The 21,102-nt window shown below is 37.9% G+C and overlaps 2 protein-coding genes across 3 annotated transcripts in view; both read right to left on the reverse strand.

Annotated features, from left to right (window-relative positions):
* Nucleotides 1-1,036: 1,036 nt before the first annotated feature.
* Nucleotides 1,037-13,667, reverse strand: LSMEM1 (leucine rich single-pass membrane protein 1). Of its 2 annotated transcripts, none has more exons than XM_037836349.1 (4): nucleotides 13,514-13,667; nucleotides 7,231-7,362; nucleotides 5,395-5,523; nucleotides 1,037-1,868 (listed from the first exon to the last, which is right to left on the reverse strand). In XM_037836349.1, exons 1-4 carry the CDS (start codon nucleotides 13,530-13,532, stop codon nucleotides 1,738-1,740), a joined length of 411 nt encoding a protein of 136 aa, XP_037692277.1. In that variant the 5' UTR covers nucleotides 13,533-13,667; the 3' UTR covers nucleotides 1,037-1,737. The 2 variants fall into 2 exon arrangements, with proteins under 2 accessions (XP_037692277.1, XP_037692278.1); XM_037836350.1 differs by lacking the exon at nucleotides 13,514-13,667 and adding an exon at nucleotides 10,116-10,616.
* Nucleotides 12,277-21,102, reverse strand: part of IFRD1 (interferon related developmental regulator 1) — a 29,243-nt gene continuing 20,417 nt past the window's right edge. Inside the window, exons 9-12 of the mRNA XM_037836351.1 lie at nucleotides 19,037-19,171; nucleotides 16,102-16,230; nucleotides 15,578-15,673; nucleotides 12,277-13,762 (exon numbers count right to left, since the gene is read on the reverse strand). Of these exons, the coding sequence (XP_037692279.1) occupies nucleotides 13,673-13,762; nucleotides 15,578-15,673; nucleotides 16,102-16,230; nucleotides 19,037-19,171 (450 nt within the window). The 3' untranslated portion in view covers nucleotides 12,277-13,672. The remainder of the gene's footprint in view (nucleotides 13,763-15,577; nucleotides 15,674-16,101; nucleotides 16,231-19,036; nucleotides 19,172-21,102) is intronic.

Raw genomic sequence — 21,102 nt, forward strand, 5'->3', positions numbered from 1 at the left:
CAGTGGAACTAATTAATCTACGAATCCAGGCATCAGAAGCCGTATGCCTGTGATCCTCCAGGCTGAGTGACCAGTGGAAGGTCAGAGCTGTCACCATGCATCATAAAAGATGGACCCAAAACGACCCTTCAATCACTACTTCATGTTGTAAGATAATCTGTTTCTTGGAATAAAGCTCCTTTATTACTGTGTATGAAATACATCAGTTGTGTAGAAAGGGAGGGGAGCATAAGAGCAAGCAGAGTGAAAGTAATGAATGTTTTTCAAGAGTTCTTACATCAGATCCTCAGTGGTTTCTGAAACAATGTTACAACAAATCCTGATAATAAGTGATTTTGCCACAGCCCATCAACAGGTCAACAAGTATTCTCCAGTAAACACAAACTTCATGTTTTAAAAATGTTCTGCATGATATCTATCAATTTCTTTAAAATGAATATGCAGGTACAAATGTGTCTGAATGCAAAAATGGATAAGTAAAATGTCTCCTGCTTGCTTCTTTAAATATTTAGGGTTGTAAAATGAGTGCATATATGTATGTGTTTAATTTTTGGGTAACCCCAAATGTTTTTGAACTAAAATGAAAGAATCACAGTATATTCTTCAGCTGGCTTGCACGATAGATCTGTATTGAATAAAAGATTTTCTAAGACTCATGCTGCTTTTAAAACTCATGTATTTTGCACCATATCTTATACCATGTACCATGTACCTTTTGTATTAAAATAAGTCAGGTTCCCAAATACTCCAAATAAACAATCTCCTACTGTAGTTTAGTATAGTCCACAAATGGGTCAGATTTCTTCAAAATTAATCAGTAAGTACTGAAGGATTCTTTTTTCATGAGGAACAAAGTAAACAAAACTCACATAATTATACTATTAAAATAAAATGCACATCTGCCCTTTAAGGCCTAGTTCAAAAGCCATTTCCTCATGAGGTCCTCCCTTATCCCTCAACCCCAGCCCACCCCCCAGCCAGAATTCTCTCCTCTGAACTCCTAGTGCAGTTTCTTGACCCCTTTCTTAAAGCATTTACCATTTTAATCTCATATTTTATTTATGTACATTTCCTTTTTTCCCTACTTGAACTTCCTCTAGAGTAGGATGGTTTGCACAAAATAGGAGCTCAATAAACATTAGTTAAATCAATTAACTAAGCTTTCTCTTTTGACTCCTCCCTTTCCACCACCACACATCTATTTCTGCCAGCAAACACCATGTGACAACTAGCTCTGAAGTCCACCAGTCCCCTGTCCCTGGGAAAATAAGTGCCAAAGTCCATTCACCTGAACAGAATCCCTTTTATTAAAGAGAATGATCATCTAAGTCTAATTAGAAATATTCATTGGGTTTTCACAGGAATCTGTGAAGGTGCACAAGGCATCATAAACGTGATTGACACAGTGATGTTCTAATAACAAAGCTCCTTCTGTAAGAGAAGTTGTAATTATGCAGCCACTCTTTTGCATACTACCGATTCCCCTCCATGCCAGCCACTTGTTCACACCACCCACATTTAGCCCCATTAAAGCTGCAGGACCATACCATTAAATGAGGCTGCTATCCCCAAACCCCCATGTCTTGAAGTTGCTCCCATCCCTGCAGCGGTAAGTAGGCCCCAGAGCTGGGTTCACTATCCAGAAAATCTGCTGCCCGGGCAAATGCACTTTCTCAGTTCTTAACCCTGTACAGACACAGTTAACATGTTAGCAGTTACTCTTGAAAGAGAATTTCTCTAGTTCTGTTCAGAGTCCAGTTGGTTGAGTCGCATCAAGATCATGCTGTTGATTTTCTTAAGATCGTCTATGTCCTTTCCCTCAGCTGTTAATCTTCTTGACACATCTTCCATCTTGCTTCCAGTTTGAACTTCAAAATGCAAAACAGATCGTGTTACAAAATTTCCAGCGTGCCCCATCAGGACTTGTCAGAACCCTGTGTTGGTGCTTATTCCCTGCCCCAATATCCCATACGGCCCAGAAGCCCAGGGGAGAAATGGCTGAAGGCTGAAGTTACCGATCAAGTGAATTATTTTTACAACCTCTTGCTGCAAGCCTAGACTATCTTTGGCAGCTCTACACAGATCTTGGCTGAGAAGACAAAGCGACGAGCAACCAAAGGAAACTGCCAGCATGTCCAATTGTCCCCCAGAAGTGATCATTACGTTGTCTCATTTCAGGACCCATTCTCAGGAAAGGATTTCCGTGCTTCATTTAGGCACTGACATAGTTTGGGTTGTAGGCTATTTTGACAGAGTTCTGCTGTTTCTGAATTACCAGCCATTAATGAATGAATCTGAGAGCAAAGGCACAATATTTTCAAAATAAACAGAACCCCTGGCAGTCCAGTAACCTAGGGAATGGAACACTGAAGTCTGTGTACCAGAGATAAAATTTCCAAGAAATGCAGCACAAAATCAGTGCTTCGTATTTGAGTTCCTTATCGTTTCCATTTCAGGCAGGATTTTTCAAAGACATCTTTCAGGAACGAATGATGTGGTTTAAGATGCTACTGGGCTTAGCTGATAAAGTAACATGGAAAGGTAAACTAGATGTTAACATTTTACCTGCTAGCCTTGGGACAAATTGCTGCCAAGCAGTTGCTTCTCCCTAGTGTCTGAAAAATTATGTTGGCTGGATTAGGGTCCAAAACATGACAGAAGAGTTTAATTGAGCCTTGCTGCAGAGCTAGGCAGAACTACAACTTGCTTCTGGGGAAAAGTAGGAAACAAGTAAATCCATGCCATGTGGCATCCTTTTTCCTCTTGGAAACTCCCACATCAAACAAAAGAAGGAAGAACCAGCCGTGTTTTCCTAAATGTGTTTCTAATACACTGGCCCCAAAATAAATTCCATGAAAAGCAAAAGCATCCCACATGCAATTTATTAAGAGATAAATTATATGCTAACCCAGAAAAACCTAGAGCATTATCTAACCCAGCAACTCCCAAACTCATCTGACCAGAAAGTTGTTTTTTCTTCCTTAAGGTAACACTTAATGACATCCCAAGGAACTAACATTCTCTTTAATACACTGCTTTACCACTCAAAACTGCCACCAGGGCAGATATCCATCCACAGTAATTTATTCTTGCTGTCCATTACCCATCTTCAGGGCAAAGATTGTGGCAAAAACATGAAGTCCTAGCAATTTAATAAGATTGTAATCTAATACCAAATTAGGCTTATTTCTATTGAAGAAAAATACTAGACTTTCAAAGAAAACAAGTTTTTGCACTCCAGTTAAAAGAATACAAGTTTGCACCGAATCCCACTGTTAGTGAAAAGGTTTCCTTGTTAAAGATGAGCACAGGCCAAGTTCTTTTACAGGCGCCTGTGCCAACTCTGGCCTTAAGCTTGGCTAAGGGTTGTCTGAAAACCACAGGGAGGCTTTACTGTTGCTTCAGCGGAGGTAGTGGAGCACAGGGGAGCTCTGGCACCGAGCCCCAGGTTTGAATTCCAGCTCTGCCTCTTATTAGCTAGGTAAAATTGGAAAGGTAAACTCTCTGGGCCCTAGTATTTCATGAGTAAAATAAAGATATTACACACTACCTGGAGGGTTAAAGTAAGGAATGGAGATAATGAATGTAATATGTCTGGAGTAGAGTAATTGTCCAATTCACATCTTCCTTCTGTTTGTTAGTTACTACAACTTTGTCCTCAATACAACTGATACAGATAAATATAAAATAAATCCAATATACACAAGAGGAGTATAATAAAAGTGTGTGCCTTTGATGTCAGGCAGGAGAGTCTTCATGCCCGGATTCTGCACTTAATGAGCTGTGTGACCTTGGGCACGTTAAATGATATCTCTGAGCCTCAGTCCTCAGCATTGGTAAAATCAGAATAGTGACTCCTACACTATAGAGCTGATATGAGATTGTGAGCAACATAAATCAAGCACTTAGAATGGTGACTGGGACAGAGTAAGCACTCCCTATATAGCATTTATTATTATCATTACCCTTAATCGTACTACTTATCATCCCACATATATGGAGACAGAGAGGCATGAGAATTTCCTTTGGGCTGCTCACATTTCTGAAGGCATACCTAGAATTTCCCAGTAGTTAAACTTGGTTATTACCTCATGTGGGTGTGGCAGGGTACTACGTGGAGGATTCATTATGTTGGAGTGATATTTCAGAATAGTAACACATGTGCTCCTTCCAGCCCTGCAGGTTCAGCTGCCAACCCTATCCCAATTGATGGCCAGATGCAAGAGCATCATTATTGTCAGGACAGTTCACATTTTAGCTTCTAAGTGCAAAAGGCCATCATCTGGATGTGAGAAGAGATTAAGCATCACTGCTCACCAACCCCCAAACCTCAGCCCCCAGACTAGATAAAGACCTTCAAGCTGGTAGGAGGAAGGGGTCTTTGGGGAAGAAAAGGGGTTAGAAGCAGTGAAAGGATACTGTGCCCTGCTCACCCCTCCCCTCCCACCATCATCACCAGCTCTACCTCCTCTAATCTGGAATTAAATTAAAGGCATTCCAAAGATATGGGCTCCACTTCTCATTTAGAATTTTTGGACGCTACATGGCCTGAAAAGCATGAGAGAGCAGAAGAAATGATGGTGTGGTGGATCTAGGCAGGAGAAGGAGCCTGGGGAGGGGGCTAATCTTAAATGGTGTGGGAGGGAATCGAAGTCCAAGGAGGGTACACAGGGTTGAGCTGAGAGAAAACTGGTGGGTTTGATGGGAAGGAGGGGATATCATCAGCAAGTTTATAGCACCCCCTCTTCATCTCCCTCAAGCAGAGAGAGGGTGAAACTGAAACCTGGGGCACCTTTTGGCTGAAGAACTTCTGTGGGAAAGCCTGGGTGGCCACTCCAGGCCAAGAGCTGACAGGGTAGGTTATATCAAGAGCAAGAGTCAGGGCAGTATCAAACAGGAAATAAGCTGTCCTCTTCACATCCGCAACACTGCTCCTTGGGCCTTAAACAAGCCCTCAGGTGCTTCTAATTAATTTCTGGGACTGTGTGGATGTGAAAACACCAGGGAGTTTTAAACCCAAATGTGACAAAGTCATAGATCTGAATGAATGGAGAAATCAATGTTTCAGGTTGAGAAGACCTGGAATTGGCTAGACTATGCTGCCTAACGTTTGGCAGCTGAGGGCTCCAACTGAGAAACTCTAAAGTGTTATAGAAATATTTAATGCTTGTGTTTGTTCAACTGAGTTTGTGAACTTCTGACGCTGTGGGCTTATGCAGTGGCTCATGCTGCAAAGACCTTGTCCCAGAGCCACCGGGTCCGCGAGAGGTGTTTGCTCTCCCTGTCGATCCATTTAAGCATGCATTCCCAGAAAGCATTTACAGCAGCAAAGTTAAACAATTAGCTATGAAGTAAGTGCACACAAGAAGTGAAAAACATGTCGGTATTACTTACTTATTAGAAATATCACGAAGGAAACCAGTGCCAGGCTGACAATCAGCATAATTATCAGCCCCACGAAGAACAGACTGCAGCTTCCATTTCCCGAGTTAGTGCCGAGGACTGGGATTTTCTCCTCTAGAGCTAGCGTGAAACAAACAAACAACAATAACAGCAAAAACTCCTCAGCAATACAACCTTTCAGCAGGACTGAACAGTACTCCTCTATTAGATGGATACACTAATTAAATGGATACACCCATTTTTCCCTCTAATCGGCTTGGAAAGTGACCTGTGTTTTAGGAATGTCTTCGAGCCAGGAGCTCTTCATGAGTTGTTTACCTTCTTCTATATTGGCATTCAGAGAATAAGCAGGGGTTAAGCTGTCTCCTTAGACCTGTTCAGAAAATTTCTTTGGCGACTGTGTTAGCACTGAAGTAGCAGGACATGGATATTTCCTTTGGGAGGCAATAAAGACGTTAAGGGTTAAGAGTGACGGAGGCTCTCTTGCCTTTTTCCCAAGGTGACCCAGGAGTAAAACAGAACTAGCCATGCGACACCTGCTCTGGGTGGAAGGCTGAACACTAACACTGGATATCTTCCTGGGAACTTTTTTAATAGGAATAATGTTAAATCTACATCACTTTTTAAAAATGGGCCTGATATCGTTTGGTTTCTTAAAGCTGTTTTCAGAATGGAGGTGCTCTGGAAGTGAGGTTCTTGAAACATTTTGCAATTGAGCTGAGAATGCAATCATCCTTAGGCAACAGCTTGGTTCACCCAAACCATAAATTGTCGCATTTGGTCACCGTTGTGTAAGGCTCAGTTGCCTAATAACACCCAGACTAAACTGAATAAGAAAAATGGAAACCCAGGAAAGTGCAGGTCACTGAACTGACTTTGTTGTATTCTCTCTTAATTTGCATCAATTCTACAAACTGTGCTACTTGATTATGGATAGGTGGGGGGCTAATGCCCCATGGCTTGTCCTATGTCAACCCCTCCAAGCAAGGCATAGGCTGGTACCCAAACATCTACTTTTCACTGAGAGTGAGTATAATAAAAACAGGTGAAAATCAGAACACATTAAAATGAAGGAAAAAACAAGAACTCAGGAAGAATTTAGAAGCGAAATGATAGCTATAAAGCAGAGACAATAGAGTTTAGAGTGCATATGAAACAAACGTCAAGTCGGCAATTAACACGTGTCTGAATGTTAGCGTTTACACTAGAAAAATGGGGGCTCAGAATGATCTGGTGGAGCTCATTGATAATATTTAGGGGATAAGATACACACTTAGTATTGAGTAGGATTTTGTTTTGCTTTTTTTCCCTTTTTCTAACTCTTTAATTAGGGCATTTTGTTAGGTAGAAAATGAAGTTGACTTTTTGCCTAACAAAATTTTCATTTTGTTTTAGAAACTAGGTGAATGTGTTGAGCATTTTTCTCAGCAATCCACTATGATATAAGACTCCTCTAGAAAAATGGGCATCATTGGTGACCTGGCTGTGGTCACTAGAAGGTACAATAGCCAAGAAGGGTGTGCAAGGCTCTGGGAGACCAGCTCTGCAGCCTCCACCCCCTTCCAAGGACATAAACACCACAAGGCCTTCTAAAAACTTTTGAAGACAAGAGTTCAAATCTTGCTCAGGAGCCAAGAAAGCCCATAATCCTGCCAAGTATTTGGAGAACAAAAGCAAAAATTGCCTAATAATGGATAGCATGTTGAGTGCCAAGTTATTCCTAATGCTACGCCCGGCCCCACACCCCCACATTCAGGTTAGCCATTTGCTGTTTTCCAGTGGCCTAGAAACCAAGCAGGGGAGCCAGGCCGTCGTGGGCAGACGTACGGAACACAGGCTGCAATCCAGCAGGACACAGGTTTAGTTTGTTCAAGTCATTTATGGAATCCACAACATAAAGCTTCCCGTCTTCCTGAAAGCCACGAGAGTCAGTGTCCTGGGAAGAACGATTCATTGTCCCTGAAAAGAAAACACGGACATTAAACACAGAGGTTTGATCTGGGAGCTCAACTTCACAAGAGCCGCAGACAATAGGAAAGGAAGCTGAGCCTAAAGGTCTAGAAAAGCTTTGCTTGTCTGGAAGAAATCATTTGCTTTTATGGACAACTCTATCACCATTCTTTTTGCTTTGCTTGCTAGGAAGCTCAGATTTAAATGTGTGGCCCTGTTTTAAGACCTGTGCGGCACTTTATTCTTTCTGCACGTGCTCTCTCCTCCTCAGATTCTCCATTCTGCCTATATTTTTCCCAGGCCTGCTTTTTATTTTGTAATTGATCTTTAAATTTTTGTGTTTTATCACTTTGCTTGTATTTTGGTGAGACGCCTCAAATCCTTTGTGCAAGAAGACTATGTATAAATAAATAATGATAAAATTTAGCTTGTCAGGCTGTGGCCACATAAATTCTGAGTAGAAAATATTACTGTGGACCATTCCAATCGCATGAGGCTTTAAAACAGAACTGTGATTTTTATATTCTCCCTCCATATGATATGAGTCCCCGTCCTAAAAGGTATCTCCTGTTTCTCTTTGGGCCGTTGCTGGATCCCGTACATTTTTCTATCAGAGCATCTGTAATATTTCATTGCATCTATTTGCTTACATCTTTGACTTCCCCAATAGACTTAAAAACTCCTGAAGGCAGACACCAATCCTATTCTTCAAATGCCTAGGATCTGGTTTAGAAACCAGCTAGCTTATGTTGTTAGAACACCTAACATTTTCATTTGTTCAGGATTTAAATCTCATGATTTTCAAAAGAATTTGAGGCAGTTAGTAAGTACATGGAAATAATATTGAGGGTAACAATTCTTTCTGTGAGGTCAATCTCGACTCTAGCACAATGAGTACAATAAACTTTGAGCCTATAGGGGGCAACATACTATTTACTTTCTGCTGCCATTTTTAGTGCCTTTAATACCCAGCTACAAATGTAAAGAAATATGATTAGAGCTAAACACACACACACACACACACACACACCCTAAATTCAGAAAAAAAAAATTAGTATGTCTTTAGAAGACCTGAAAAGTATCAGTTATTTTACTGAACAGTTTAAGTTGCAGTCTAAAATTAAAGTAAAACCCAGCAATTACACACTATTTAAAACATACTACCACTCATTAAAAATTTGTTCCCAGAAACCTAAGAAAAATAGTGAGTTTGAAAATCCGTGGACTAATTAAATTTTTTTTCAACTAGAGTTAAAACTTAAGTGTTTCAGTTATCCAGAAATATTAACTAACAAGAACATACAGTTTCCTGAGTATTTTTGATGTTACTACTACAGCATTTTAGACACCGAAATGACTCAATTTCAAATATGCTTCATGGAGGGTTTCTAAGGGAATGATTTGAAGTGGCAATTTACAAAAAGCAACAAAGGCGGCAGCAGCAGTAAACAGATTAGAAGGGTCTTGGAGATAGATCGAATCTTATTCTTTTACAGACAAAAGCAAAGCCCAAACATAACAAATTCCTAAACTATTCTTTTAGAAAGTTTTATATAGAATCATCTCTTTATACTGTATTTTCCCAAATACTAATATTTGACAAGAAATAAAGATTGTATGTGTCACATAATAGGATCATCCTTCCAAACTCGGATTCTATTTTAGGTTTGGGGTCTGACACATGGTTCATTTTTGGATCTCTGACTTAATACCCTTGAGCCTTAGCTTCCCCTTCAGGAACATAAGCGCTTTTGCTTAAATCTCATATTGAGATTCAATCAGTGTTTACAAAGAAGATTAGCTAGAAAATCATAGCTACAGAAACTGACTTTATGAGAAATATAGCTAATAAAATCTGCAAATTACTGGCCTTGCTGCTTATTCAGAAAGTGACTTAATGCAACATCAAATCCGAAAGAATGAAGACAAGAGGCTAGAGTGAGCTGTGAAGGACTCTGAAAGAAAATTTCTTCATTGGGGTGTAGCCACAATGTAAATAGATGCTATTTCAATATGCTTTCTTAATCAACTGCAACTCACGAATGTAAAATAAAGAACTAATAGAGGAAAATGAGTTGGGTGTGGTTCGTGGTGGCCAAGAGCCTACATATGACTCTGCTGCTAGTAAATGGATACAAGATCACATGGCCCTAAAACTGGGACGCACAGCTATTTGACACCCATTGTTGCTATCTTGGGTATCTCCATATGAAAGCATCAGGGAGCAACCACCCAGGCTGGAGAAGCCAAAGTCTCCACTGCAAATTTGCTCACTAAGAATGACTGAAGCAGCACTCTTTAATCAGAACCTTTCTAATACCTTGAGCTGAAATGTGTAAGCAATTCCATTTTCCTCCTGTTTAGATCAACGCTAATAGTTGATTCTTTCTGTCATTGAAGAATCTGTTGACTACCTACCAATAAATATTCTGACAAAAATAGCTATGAAAAATTGCATTGCTCTTAATTTTTTCCCACAGGTGCTTGATATCAAACTACAGAAATAACAAACCAGTATCATTTACCACAAAAATAGGAATTTTTGGACTAGGGCTTAATTTAAAGTTAATAGGAAGCTTCACTGAGTGAGTTATGGTAATTTCTTTTTTAATTCCATTTCAAAGAAGTAAATTCAGGAAGTAAATTTTCAAATCAAGTCTAATAATTTCTATTAAAAGTTAAAAGCACATGCAACAGAAACTTCCCAGCCTTAAGAACCATAAATGTAGTTTCAGTAGAGTAATAGCATGCAAATTACTTACAAAAATGTGAGCTTTGACTGCTAGGTTACTATTCAGTAGCAACTACAACGAAACTCGGTACAAATTCTGCAGTTTTTTGCCTTCCTTCAGCGCACGGGTGCTCCAATAAGGTCCACAAACCCCAGCATGAAATTGTTGGTCAACATTTAGTGCTCATTTTAGCCAAGTAGTATAAGATTCCAAATACTATTTAAATAATGTCTAAGGTTTTTACTAAATACATTCCTGAAACGATTCTTTAAAAGAAATCCTCCATGCCCTGATTCAGTTGGTAACTGATGAGGTTCTCATTGGACTGAAGTTCATGCCCTTATTTGGCTGAAGCTACTATGTAAGCCGACACCACATTTCCAGCACTTCTGCCATGGTCCCATATATGAATATCCTGCAGCAGGATGGAGCTGTCACTATGACAACTAACTTGCACAGGACTCCAGATTGACCAGAGAACTGCAATTAACAGGGACAGAATAAGGTCGTAACTAGGGTGATGGCAGGTCGGAGGACTCCTAGGGCTTTCGGCAGATACAAAACAGTTCGTGAATAGGAAGATCACCTGGCTACAGACCCATCCACTCCAGGTGAGGGAAGCCCTTTGTCTCGTTAACTTCCTTTCCTTTTCTAAGGCTTTATTCTGTGAGCTTTTGTGCATCCTTTCTCAGGAATGTCATTTCTTTCTCTTGTGCAATTCCCTCACATACAAGCCAAGGAGCTTCTGCCCTCTGGTGTGCATAAAAGATGCTACACTGAGATCTGGGATCCCATCCCAGCAGGATGCTAAAGGTTAGGTTTGTAAATCCTTTGTAATCCTATCTCCTATTGCCACTAGACACTTTTCACTTCAGTCAGAAAATGTTTGCTCCACAAAATGTCCTTTACACCTATATTCGGTATGGACCTTACACTCCTTTTGGGGAAAGGGAATGTCACTTTCTTGTCAGATCTATACCCCAGGACCAATTCAAGAAGACAACATAACCAGCAAATATTTTCTCAGAAGCACATTATACATTAAAGAGCTATGCCAAATTTCTCTGAAAAATGAAAATGTTCATTTTAGCTATTATTTCAATGATTCATGGCCAGTTAAAAAAAAAAAATCTCTCAACTACCTGAGATCTGTCTTAAAACATCTATCCTTTGAAGCAATATTAGAATAGCCTTGTTTTCAGCATTTACTAAGTGTTTTCTCTCTCCTGTAATCTTACAACCCTGTGAAGTATTAATCTCTTCTTCAGGGATGAGGAAAATGGGGCCTAAGAAATTTAATTATCTGAAGATACATAGGTAGTTTACGTAGAAGAGCTGAATTCACCACTTTTATGCCATAAGGGGCATGAAATTGCTTATAGTTTGTGACTAGTTAGCCATCTAGAAAACACACCTAAGATCAAAGCAAGATAATATACCTCATTTTAGCTATTATGTATTCAATAGGGTTTGCGGTCACAAAGAGAAAAATAATATTCTCACATGAATTGCTTAATCTGGGGACATCTTCAAGTATTTCTTACATTGTATTTCACTATGTCTAGATTCAACTCCCAGGAAATTCAGCAAATGCCATCAAAGACTTGAGTCACAAATGCTGACTGCTTCAAAATTAATGCTTGACCCTCAAAATAAAAAACTTCTGAAGGGACCATTTTAAATTCCTTCAAGCCAGCAAGATTAACCAAGAATCAAGCAAACTGATCTATACACACCATTTTACTACTTTCAAGAAAACGCATTTTTTTTTCAAGCATTCTTACACACTGTAACCTTTGTCCTCAATAATCTTTGTCTTACAACTATACAGTTTTGTGAATAAAAAGGCACACTTACATTTAATATGCAGATTTTAGAGTTGCAGATTAAGACATCTATCTCTTCTGCTTCCCAAAACCCCAGTAAAAAGGCAGAGTAGGAATAAAAATTACAAAACCACAAGAATGAAAATAGGAAATACTGAAAAAATTTCAACAAATGTATTGAATATGGAAAAAAATAAAAAACTGGTAATTGACTTGGAAGACTTCCAGAGGATTACTACTTAGTGAGTGAGCTCACTGAATTCAAGCACGTTCAGGACTTGGAGGCATGGGACGGGAATAAAGAATGGGAAAAGATGGGCAGGGGGCTATTATATAAGCCTTGAAGTACTACTAAACCACATGTATCATAATAATAAAAATTCATTTTTATTTAAAAATATGTATACATATACGAAACTAAAAATTTAGAAAAACACTTCGCAATTCCTTTTCCATGGTTCTAACCTACTTGGAACACAAGGAGGTGGTTAACACACAAACTCAAGCCAGAAATTCCAAATCAGTTTTCCATTCCTTTATACTGAAAGATATACCAGCAACAGTGACTCGATAAGCCAGCCAATGACTTTCAACCAGGGAGCACATCAGACCTTCCAGAAGTTAGGAATATGGGATAGTAAGTAAATTAGTTTGGAAAATATCTTAGCTACTCCTATCTAGAGGGTACATATTTCTCCACCCCTCACTCCTTCCCTATCACTGTTTTCTGCAGTAAGAATATCAAAGAAACAGTCAATGAATTCTCAACTGCAGATATTTCTGGTGCTATAGAATTTTCATCAAAATTTTAACCAAAAGTAGTAATAATAATTAATGTATTGTCAAAATGCTTACAACTTTCCATAAAATGAGGAAAATACCGCACGGGGCAACCCAAGCAGCATTATCCTTCAAAGTCAGTGAGTTTAATACCAATTACATATTGCTACATCTTTTCAGCTATTTTAATGTGTTTCCAGATATACAAATGAAGCTTTGTCTTACCCCCTCCCTACTTGGCTTAATCATTTTGAATTCTCTACCTTAAATGCATAAATAATAAAATTCTTTTTTTATAAAAGCACTTCAAGTGTGAAAACATCTTTTATTTAAAGTAAAGAGCACAAGGTCTTGCACGGCAGATAAAATTAGTGTTATTGCTTTTGGAGATTAAGGTTAGCAGTCTTCCTGGCATATGCTAATTCATCATGAACTTGCAATAGCTGAACTGAACTCCCTTTAAGTGCAGCTGAGAGATCTCATGGTATAATTCCTTTTGTCAAGCCCAGTGACAAAATTAAAATTAAAAAATAGCTATGTTCCATTTAAAATTTAAAATACAGCAGCTTCCTCAAAGGAACGATCTCCCATAAATTGTATCTAGAACTCATTTGTCCAAGAACATAATTTTATACCTTGTATACTTCATCATAATCAATATTTTTGACAACCAGATTAAAAAATTTAACCTTGCGTTAAGTTTTCATCATGAAAAATCAAGATTCTTTCTCTTCACAAACAGAACATGACCAAACATTACAAACACTTTATTCATGTTTACTGATTCTATTTACAAGACAATACTCAATAATCAGAACTCACCATTTGCAATACTGTGCATTAAATTATAATATAAGCCCTACTACAAAAGTTATCTATGTTTATCCCAAGATAAAAACTGTTTCTAGAGTTTAATTACATTAGAAATTACAAAAAAAAATTTTAAAGGAAATTAGAAAGTAGTCTTCAAGTGCTGAAAATCTAGAAGAATTCTCCAACATCTGCTCTCTTATCTCGACATTTGCTTCGAGCTTTTGTTCGAGCTTTGAAGGCTGCAGAGTTATATAAATGCTGAAATGCAGAAAAGAAAATACGTGTGAGTCACTAAGGCTTATATACTCTTATAAAAAGGGGGAAAAAATCACAAAGGAGAGAAACAAACTAATTTGACCCTACAAAAATTTTAAATGCTCTTTCTGGCCATCCTTCCATGCCCCCATAATGGTGTGCATAAACAGTCTGGCCAACGCTCTCAAGAGAAGTAACGATGCCAAGATGAGAGGCAAACTCCAGGTTCTTAGGCTGTGCTCCTAAGTCACTGTCCGGTTTCTGAGTGTGACGATGAAGCACGATTACATTGGCAACTTTGAAATCACTGATGATCACAGAGCTGGGAAAATTGTTGTGAACCTCACAGGTAGGTTAAATGAGTGTGGAGCAATTAGTCTCAGATTTAATGTGCAACTCAGAGTTCTATAAAAATGGCAGAATAATCTGCTCCCATTCCGTCAGTTTGGTTTCACTGTACCGACAACCTCAGCTGGCTTCACAGACCACAAGGAAGCAAGATGAAAACAGAGGAGGGAAAATCCCGAGATACTTTTTCTAGTGATATAACACATACATGCATGAATAAAGTGCCTCAGAGGGAAAAAAAAATTAAATGCTTGTAAAATATACAAAAGAGGAACAAAATGAAGGGGGAAATTAAAAAACATATAATAATTAATAGCTCTCCCATATTAAGAAAAATAATCAAATTTGTAAAACCCCAACTAGAATGGTTAGAATAAAAAGAAAAAATTTTTTAATGGAAAATAACAAGTGTTGGAGATGATGCAGAGAAATGAGAATCCTTGTACCTTGCCGGTAGGAAAGCAAAATGGTGCAGATAAATAGAATTACCATAATCCAGCAATACCACTCCTAGGTGTTTACCCAAAGGATTGAAAACAGTTATTCAAATAAAAACTTGTTCTCAAATGTTTACAGCAGTGCTATTCACAATCACCAAAATGTGGGAACAATGCAAATGTCCCATCAACTGATGAATGGATACACAAAATGTGGACTAGCCACACAATGGAATACTAGCCACAAAAAGGAATGAAGTAATGATACATGATAGAATATGGATGAGCCTCAAAAACATTATGCTAAGTGGACAACACTAGACACAAAAGGTCATGAATTGTGTGATTCCATTTAATACCAAATATCCAGAATAGGTAAATTCAGAGGCAGAAAGCAGATTAGTGGTTGCTGGGGGCTGGGGCAGGATGGAATGGGGAGTGACTGCTGATGAGTACAGGGTTTCCTTTGAGGTAATAAAAATATTTTGGAAAGAGATAAAGGTAATGGTTGCACAATACTAAATGCCACTAAACTGTACACTTTAAAATGGCTAATTTTGTTACGTGAATACTGCCTCAATAAGAAAACAAAAACACAAATACGATTAAGAGGTTTTGGAATATTAAGTGAAAATATGTTAATTACTATTTAATGTTACAAACTTTGACCACTTAGTGAGTACCAGACCCATTTTAGAAATGAAGATACTAAGTAGGCTCGGTATCTGATAAGAAAGAAACACTATATAAATACTTATTTTAAAATACCGAAACTCCACAGAATGAAAGGGAACAAAAAACGAAAAATAATTTCTATGTTAAATAGCAGAAGTGTGCGGAAATTTTTTTTCATTAAAAACCTGCCACAATCTAAATGCTTCTATACTTTCAGTACAGCCAATCTGTGTTTAACATGAAAAACTAAAACTCGTATGAACAGACCACTAAATGCCTATCACCTGGCAGAATCGAAGCTTTGGTTCCACTTTTCTTTGGTGCATTTAGTTCTGTCAAAAACAAAAACAAAACCTACCCTTTCAAAACGAGAAATCTTCATCGTTTTAAGAGCTGCAGCATCAAGCATCACGGGGGGTCCAAGTTCAAATACATTGCGAAGGAATTCATTTGACTTATGTAAAAGAGAAAAACCTTATTTAATACTAAGGTTCAGTATTAAATATCATGGAGCTTTTCACTAAAGAAAGAGAATCTGATTCATAGAAGTTATGTGGAACCTACAAATGTGAATTTAGGTCACTTGTTTTCTGTTTCTCAGTATGGGATCAAATTGTTTCTCAATGCCTTGAATCCAAAAAAGCTACACCAAGCTACTTGATTTTACATAAAAACATCAATAATAGAGGTCTAAATTAAAACATACTCCATTAAATTTATGCAATAATTTAAAAAAAATCCTCACTCTTATATATTTATTCAATTTTACTTTCGAAAATGGATTTACTGTTCTGTATCATGCTGAAGGCATTCAGGATATTCAAAAGCCAAACTGCTTCCTAATTTAAAAGCAAACAAATAGAAACTATGTCACCCACTTACCTGCAAGTGGTACTGCATCCCCGACCCAAGAACCTCCTTAAAGGTATCATAGGTATGCTTTTTGACCCAGCAATCAATATACATGCGTTCAGGACCAAATTTAACAGTTTCTGTTGGAAAATCTCGGTCCTAGTCAACAAAAAATACAAAATTATAAGAAACACTAAAATGGCCTAAAGAGACCTGAGGTAAACACAATTTCTAAATAGACATATAAATGTTAAGATAAATAAACAACAAGGTTTCTACTGAAACCACCAGACCTGAGATATGAACAGACTTAAAGGTACTATCCTATATAAGAGTATGGAATTTGTCTGGTTTTGGTGGACTTTAAGGCACAACTGAGTTTGGATAAACAGTTATGGCAAAACCATATTATTGCAACTTAAAAAAAAAAATTTTCAACAGCACACAACAAACTTTAAAAAGAGTGAGACGGGGCATTCCAGGACAAGTCAGGAAGACAAGTTGCCACAAGGTAGTAATTGAATTGATGGGCAGTGGGGATCAAGGTAAAGGAGTGAAGATAAATGGGATTAATAGACTAAGCAAAAAGGAGAAGCCCAGCAACTAGAAAGCTCCAAGAGGTCAAAGAGTAAGCTTATTAAGAAAAAGATGTCGCATCTGAGATTTAAGATTTCAGAGATGGAAGAAATTCTGCCAGAAGACAATTTCTAAGGTCTAACTATGGGAGCATGGTCCAACTGAAATGGAAGTGAAAGTTTCTTGAACAAATAGAGGGTAGAGTTTTCCAATCCAGAATGGTGGCAGAACTTGGTATGAAAAGAAAACGGGCTGCTCAATTCTTTGATGAATCATGAATATGGAAGAGTAACCAGAAAGGGAGTAGCCAAAAGCCACAGAGACAACAGAAAGGTGATGGAGCTTGAAGGGGCAAGGCCACCCCACATCAACCCAGCCCTCTTCTCTCCCATTAGACGCAGTATATAATGATCGGAAAGAACATGAGTTCTAGAATTACATGGATATGCCACTCACTGGCATAACATAACATCTTTGAGTCTGTTCCACTGCCTGTAAAATGAGGATATCTATAACTATACCTCTACTGCACAGCTTTATGAGAAGTATAATGTCTGTGAAGCACATATAGCACATGGAGTTTAACAGCAGTTCAATTATTATATTCTTTTATTACAACCTTACACATTTCACAAAGCACTGAGATACCAGGGAAGAACTATTTCCCAACCACTCTTTATAAACTCATCTGCATCCTTACTCATTCTTCCCTCCCATACCGTATAGATCCCCGAGTCCCATTCAAAGCTGATTCTTAATCTTTAACCACATAATCTTTCCAAACTTTAGCTTATAGTTTCAAATGCTCTTTTCTCCATTGATTCCTTCTTCCACATGCTGTCTCTAACGCCTCCCACAGTCTAGACCATACTCCAGCTATCAACTCTGTTCCCCTGCCCGTTACAGACAGGCTTCTTTAGAGTGGTTGACACACACTATTCTCTACATCTTCACTTCCCATTCACTCTTCAATCCACTTTAATCTGGCTTTTTTCCCATTACGCTAGTGAAGCGGCTATTATAAAGGTCAACAATAACCTCTTGAAAAATCCAACAGACATTTTTTACTCTCTTACTTGATCTATCTATAGCACTTGGCCCTGTTGAAAAACAGCATAGTACAGTGGGTTCAAATTTCAGCTTTGCTACTTACTACTTTTTAACTACTTCTTTTGTCCCCATTTTTCCTTTAAAAGACAGTTTTACTGCTTAAGAGCTATCATGGAATTGAAATAAGAAAACTATATATCAAAGCACCTAAATTTGTCAATACTTGCTGATTTGAGGAATGCATGAACTTCAAGAGGGGTTTCTAGATGAAAACAAATGGTGCGGCAGCAACAAGCAAAAGCTAAAATGTGTACTTCTCTGTCTCAGCTGAACAACCTTCATTTAAAAGATCCATGAAAGTAGGATCCTCCAAGAAAGCTAGGTTTTAGTAAAAGGAAAGAGACAAGAACATTTAAAAACGCTCTGAAAATAAATGTTTCTTTGCCAGGTGAACTGAAGCAGAGGCTAGAGAAACAGTCAAAGGGCAGAAGAGGAACTTTAATCCTGGGACAGAGAGGAAGTGGTAGGTAAGGCTTGAGAAGGTAGTTCACTATAGGATTGGAGTATGAGGTGACCAGAGAGCTTTCATTTTCAGCAATGCCTGAATGGTTCAGGTACAAGAGGCCTGTTAAAGTTGTGGCAAGCTGAACTTTCACTTGTGTCTTTCTCAGACTAAGCCATGCTAAGTGCTGAGGCTGGCCTGGTCTAACAGGCTCACTGGGGTCTATCAGGTCCTGTTCACCCTTCATCCTGAGCTCACTGCAGCCATATATTTTATTCCCCGAAGGTTTCTAAATCAATTTATTGCCATGCAGATTCCAGCAGAGGTTGACGGGCTTTAGAAAGGATTCAAGTATCAGATGACTTTAAGTGACCTTGTAAAGATGTGGGATTTTGTTATTTCAGTTTTTAGCACCCGGCCTTCACAGGGAGATGACAAAGCTCTCTGTTTAAAGGTAAGGTTGAACTACAGACTGAGGGGTAAGCAATAATTTATTACATTTACACACACACACAAAAACACTGTACTAAGTATGTGTGTGTTGAACACCATTGCTTATATGACGTTAAATACACCAAGGGGAAATATATTTGTATCACTATATATCTTTATTTTTTCAAACCTAAAAAAAGTACCTCTATACAACAGTATTAAATTTGCTTTTGTTTAAAAAATAGAACATTTTCATTTATCTTGTTAAAAACCTGCTCAGCCTTAAATGAGAAAATTATTTTGACCAAGGTAAAGTTCAATCAACAAAATGATCTATATATCAAGTTTAGCCTGAAACAATCTAGTATCAAAATGAGCAGCTATCAAAATATTTAAGAGGCCTACCTCCACCGCCCTCAGAACATCTCTGAAGACTGACCGCTGCTTTCTTTTGTCCACTTTGGCCCGGTGCTTATTTCCATCTGTAGCCAAAGCCCTAAGCATCTGAGTCAAAGACTCCATGTCTTCATAAAAAAAATCCTGGTCAAGAAAAACAAGTTTGTTTGGTTTGCTGTATTTCTTTCCAATCTCTTTTAGAGCTACTAAAGAACAGTCTTCTACCTTGGAAGATATCCAGTACTCCATAGAGTAACATGAATATTCAAGCTGTGGGAAATCTTGGCACATATAATTACATTTTATTATCATACTATAATTTCATCCAGAAATGCTGACTGCATGAAATACCACCACAAAAACAATTAGCATTTTCCCTCCAAGTATATAAAGATGCATTCAACAAATACATACTGTACCCCTACCATATTTAAGACATTACTGAAATTTCACACAATTTTAAAACAGCTTCTATCCCCTGGCTCCTCAGTCCTCAAGCCACGCATCCCAGAATACCAATTATCTGTACTGCCAAAAGTTTTAAATTAAAAGAAGTGTTTTTGAAAGTACCTAATTACTAATTTACTGGCCATATGTCAAATAAGCAATAAGGTATTTACATCAAGTACACAATTAGGGTAATTATTAACAGTGAGAAGATAATTTAATCCTTTTTGGAGGGGAGTTATAAAACGTATTACTACCACTTGATAAGTTGACTATGGGCTTCCCTGTTACAGTTTAAGTAGCTACCCATTCAAGAGGTATCTTTATTCCGGGTGTTTTATCATCTAACTATACTTTTCAACCACATTAAGAACTATTTAATAACTGACCAAAACCCAAAACAGCAACAATAGTGCTGAGGCTGAGAAACCCACTGCAATTTGATCTTAGAAATGGATAAAACTCAAATCTAGTTTACTGTCTGTGAATCAATGTAGTACTAAAACTTGAAAAAATATGTTAAATATTTCAGAAGAAGTCTCCATAAAGTGGTTGAGCATTAAAAAAAAAAAAAAGGAAAAAAGAAAATTTAAGATACAACAAAGTAATCCATCAATAGTATCCAAAAGCCAATTTCTTGAAGTTTACAACTATATAGTAAAACTGTACACACTAGACAAATGAAAAATAGGTTTCCAGAGATAGAAATAAACCTTTAATTCTTATCAATAATGAAAAGAAAATTGTTTGGTCATTACTACACAGCAGGGTCAAAATCCTAGATTAGAATCTCAAATCTACTACTCACTATAACAAGCTTTAAAAATTATGAATCTCTCTCATTATCTGTAAAAAGAAGAGCATATCCACCCTTCCACATGATGGTTATAAGGACTAAAGATAATAAATATAAATTGCCCAATAAATTATGAAACATAAACTATTGTATTAATATTCTAGATTTAGAGGAATTTATGTAGAACTTTACAGATTCTTAAGAACTTCCATTTCAAAAATCAGTGTAGCAATCACACCTATAGGAGGCAGCTTAACATCACATACAAAACATGTTTTGCAGTCAGAAGAACTAGGTTTGAATCCCAGCATCTACCACTTAGAGCTAGATAGCATTAGGCATTAGCAATCTGTCCCAGGTTCCTCTTATGTAAAATAGGGATAATTAATACCATTCACATCTCAGTGGTTTAAATATCAGCATACTATCTGGATCATACATGTAAAAAACAAATACTAACCTGTTTCCCCACCCCCAAGCTCCAAGATGTAAGTCATTCCTTTCATTCAGCAATCCCTAGTTGCTTACTCAAGTGATCAACCGCCCCAGAGGGGTTTCCTGGAACACAGGATTTTCAGTGCTAAAATGAACAGCACAAGGCAAACCAGGACAGTTGATCACCCTACCACCAATTCAAATACCTTCAAGAGCCAAGCAAGTGGGTAACTAACATCAGTGAATGGAAGGAGATGGGGAAAGGCAAAGCGCATGGCGCAATCTGAGTCTAATGGGCCATGTTTTCCATCTTTGGCTTAGAAAAATTAAACTTTACAGTACCTGTATTCACCTGATCCCAAACCTATGCCGACTTAACATTTCACCCAACTGTCTG

Source organism: Choloepus didactylus, chromosome 5, assembly GCF_015220235.1.
Source record: "Choloepus didactylus isolate mChoDid1 chromosome 5, mChoDid1.pri, whole genome shotgun sequence".
NCBI classification, from domain to species: domain Eukaryota; kingdom Metazoa; phylum Chordata; class Mammalia; order Pilosa; family Megalonychidae; genus Choloepus; species Choloepus didactylus.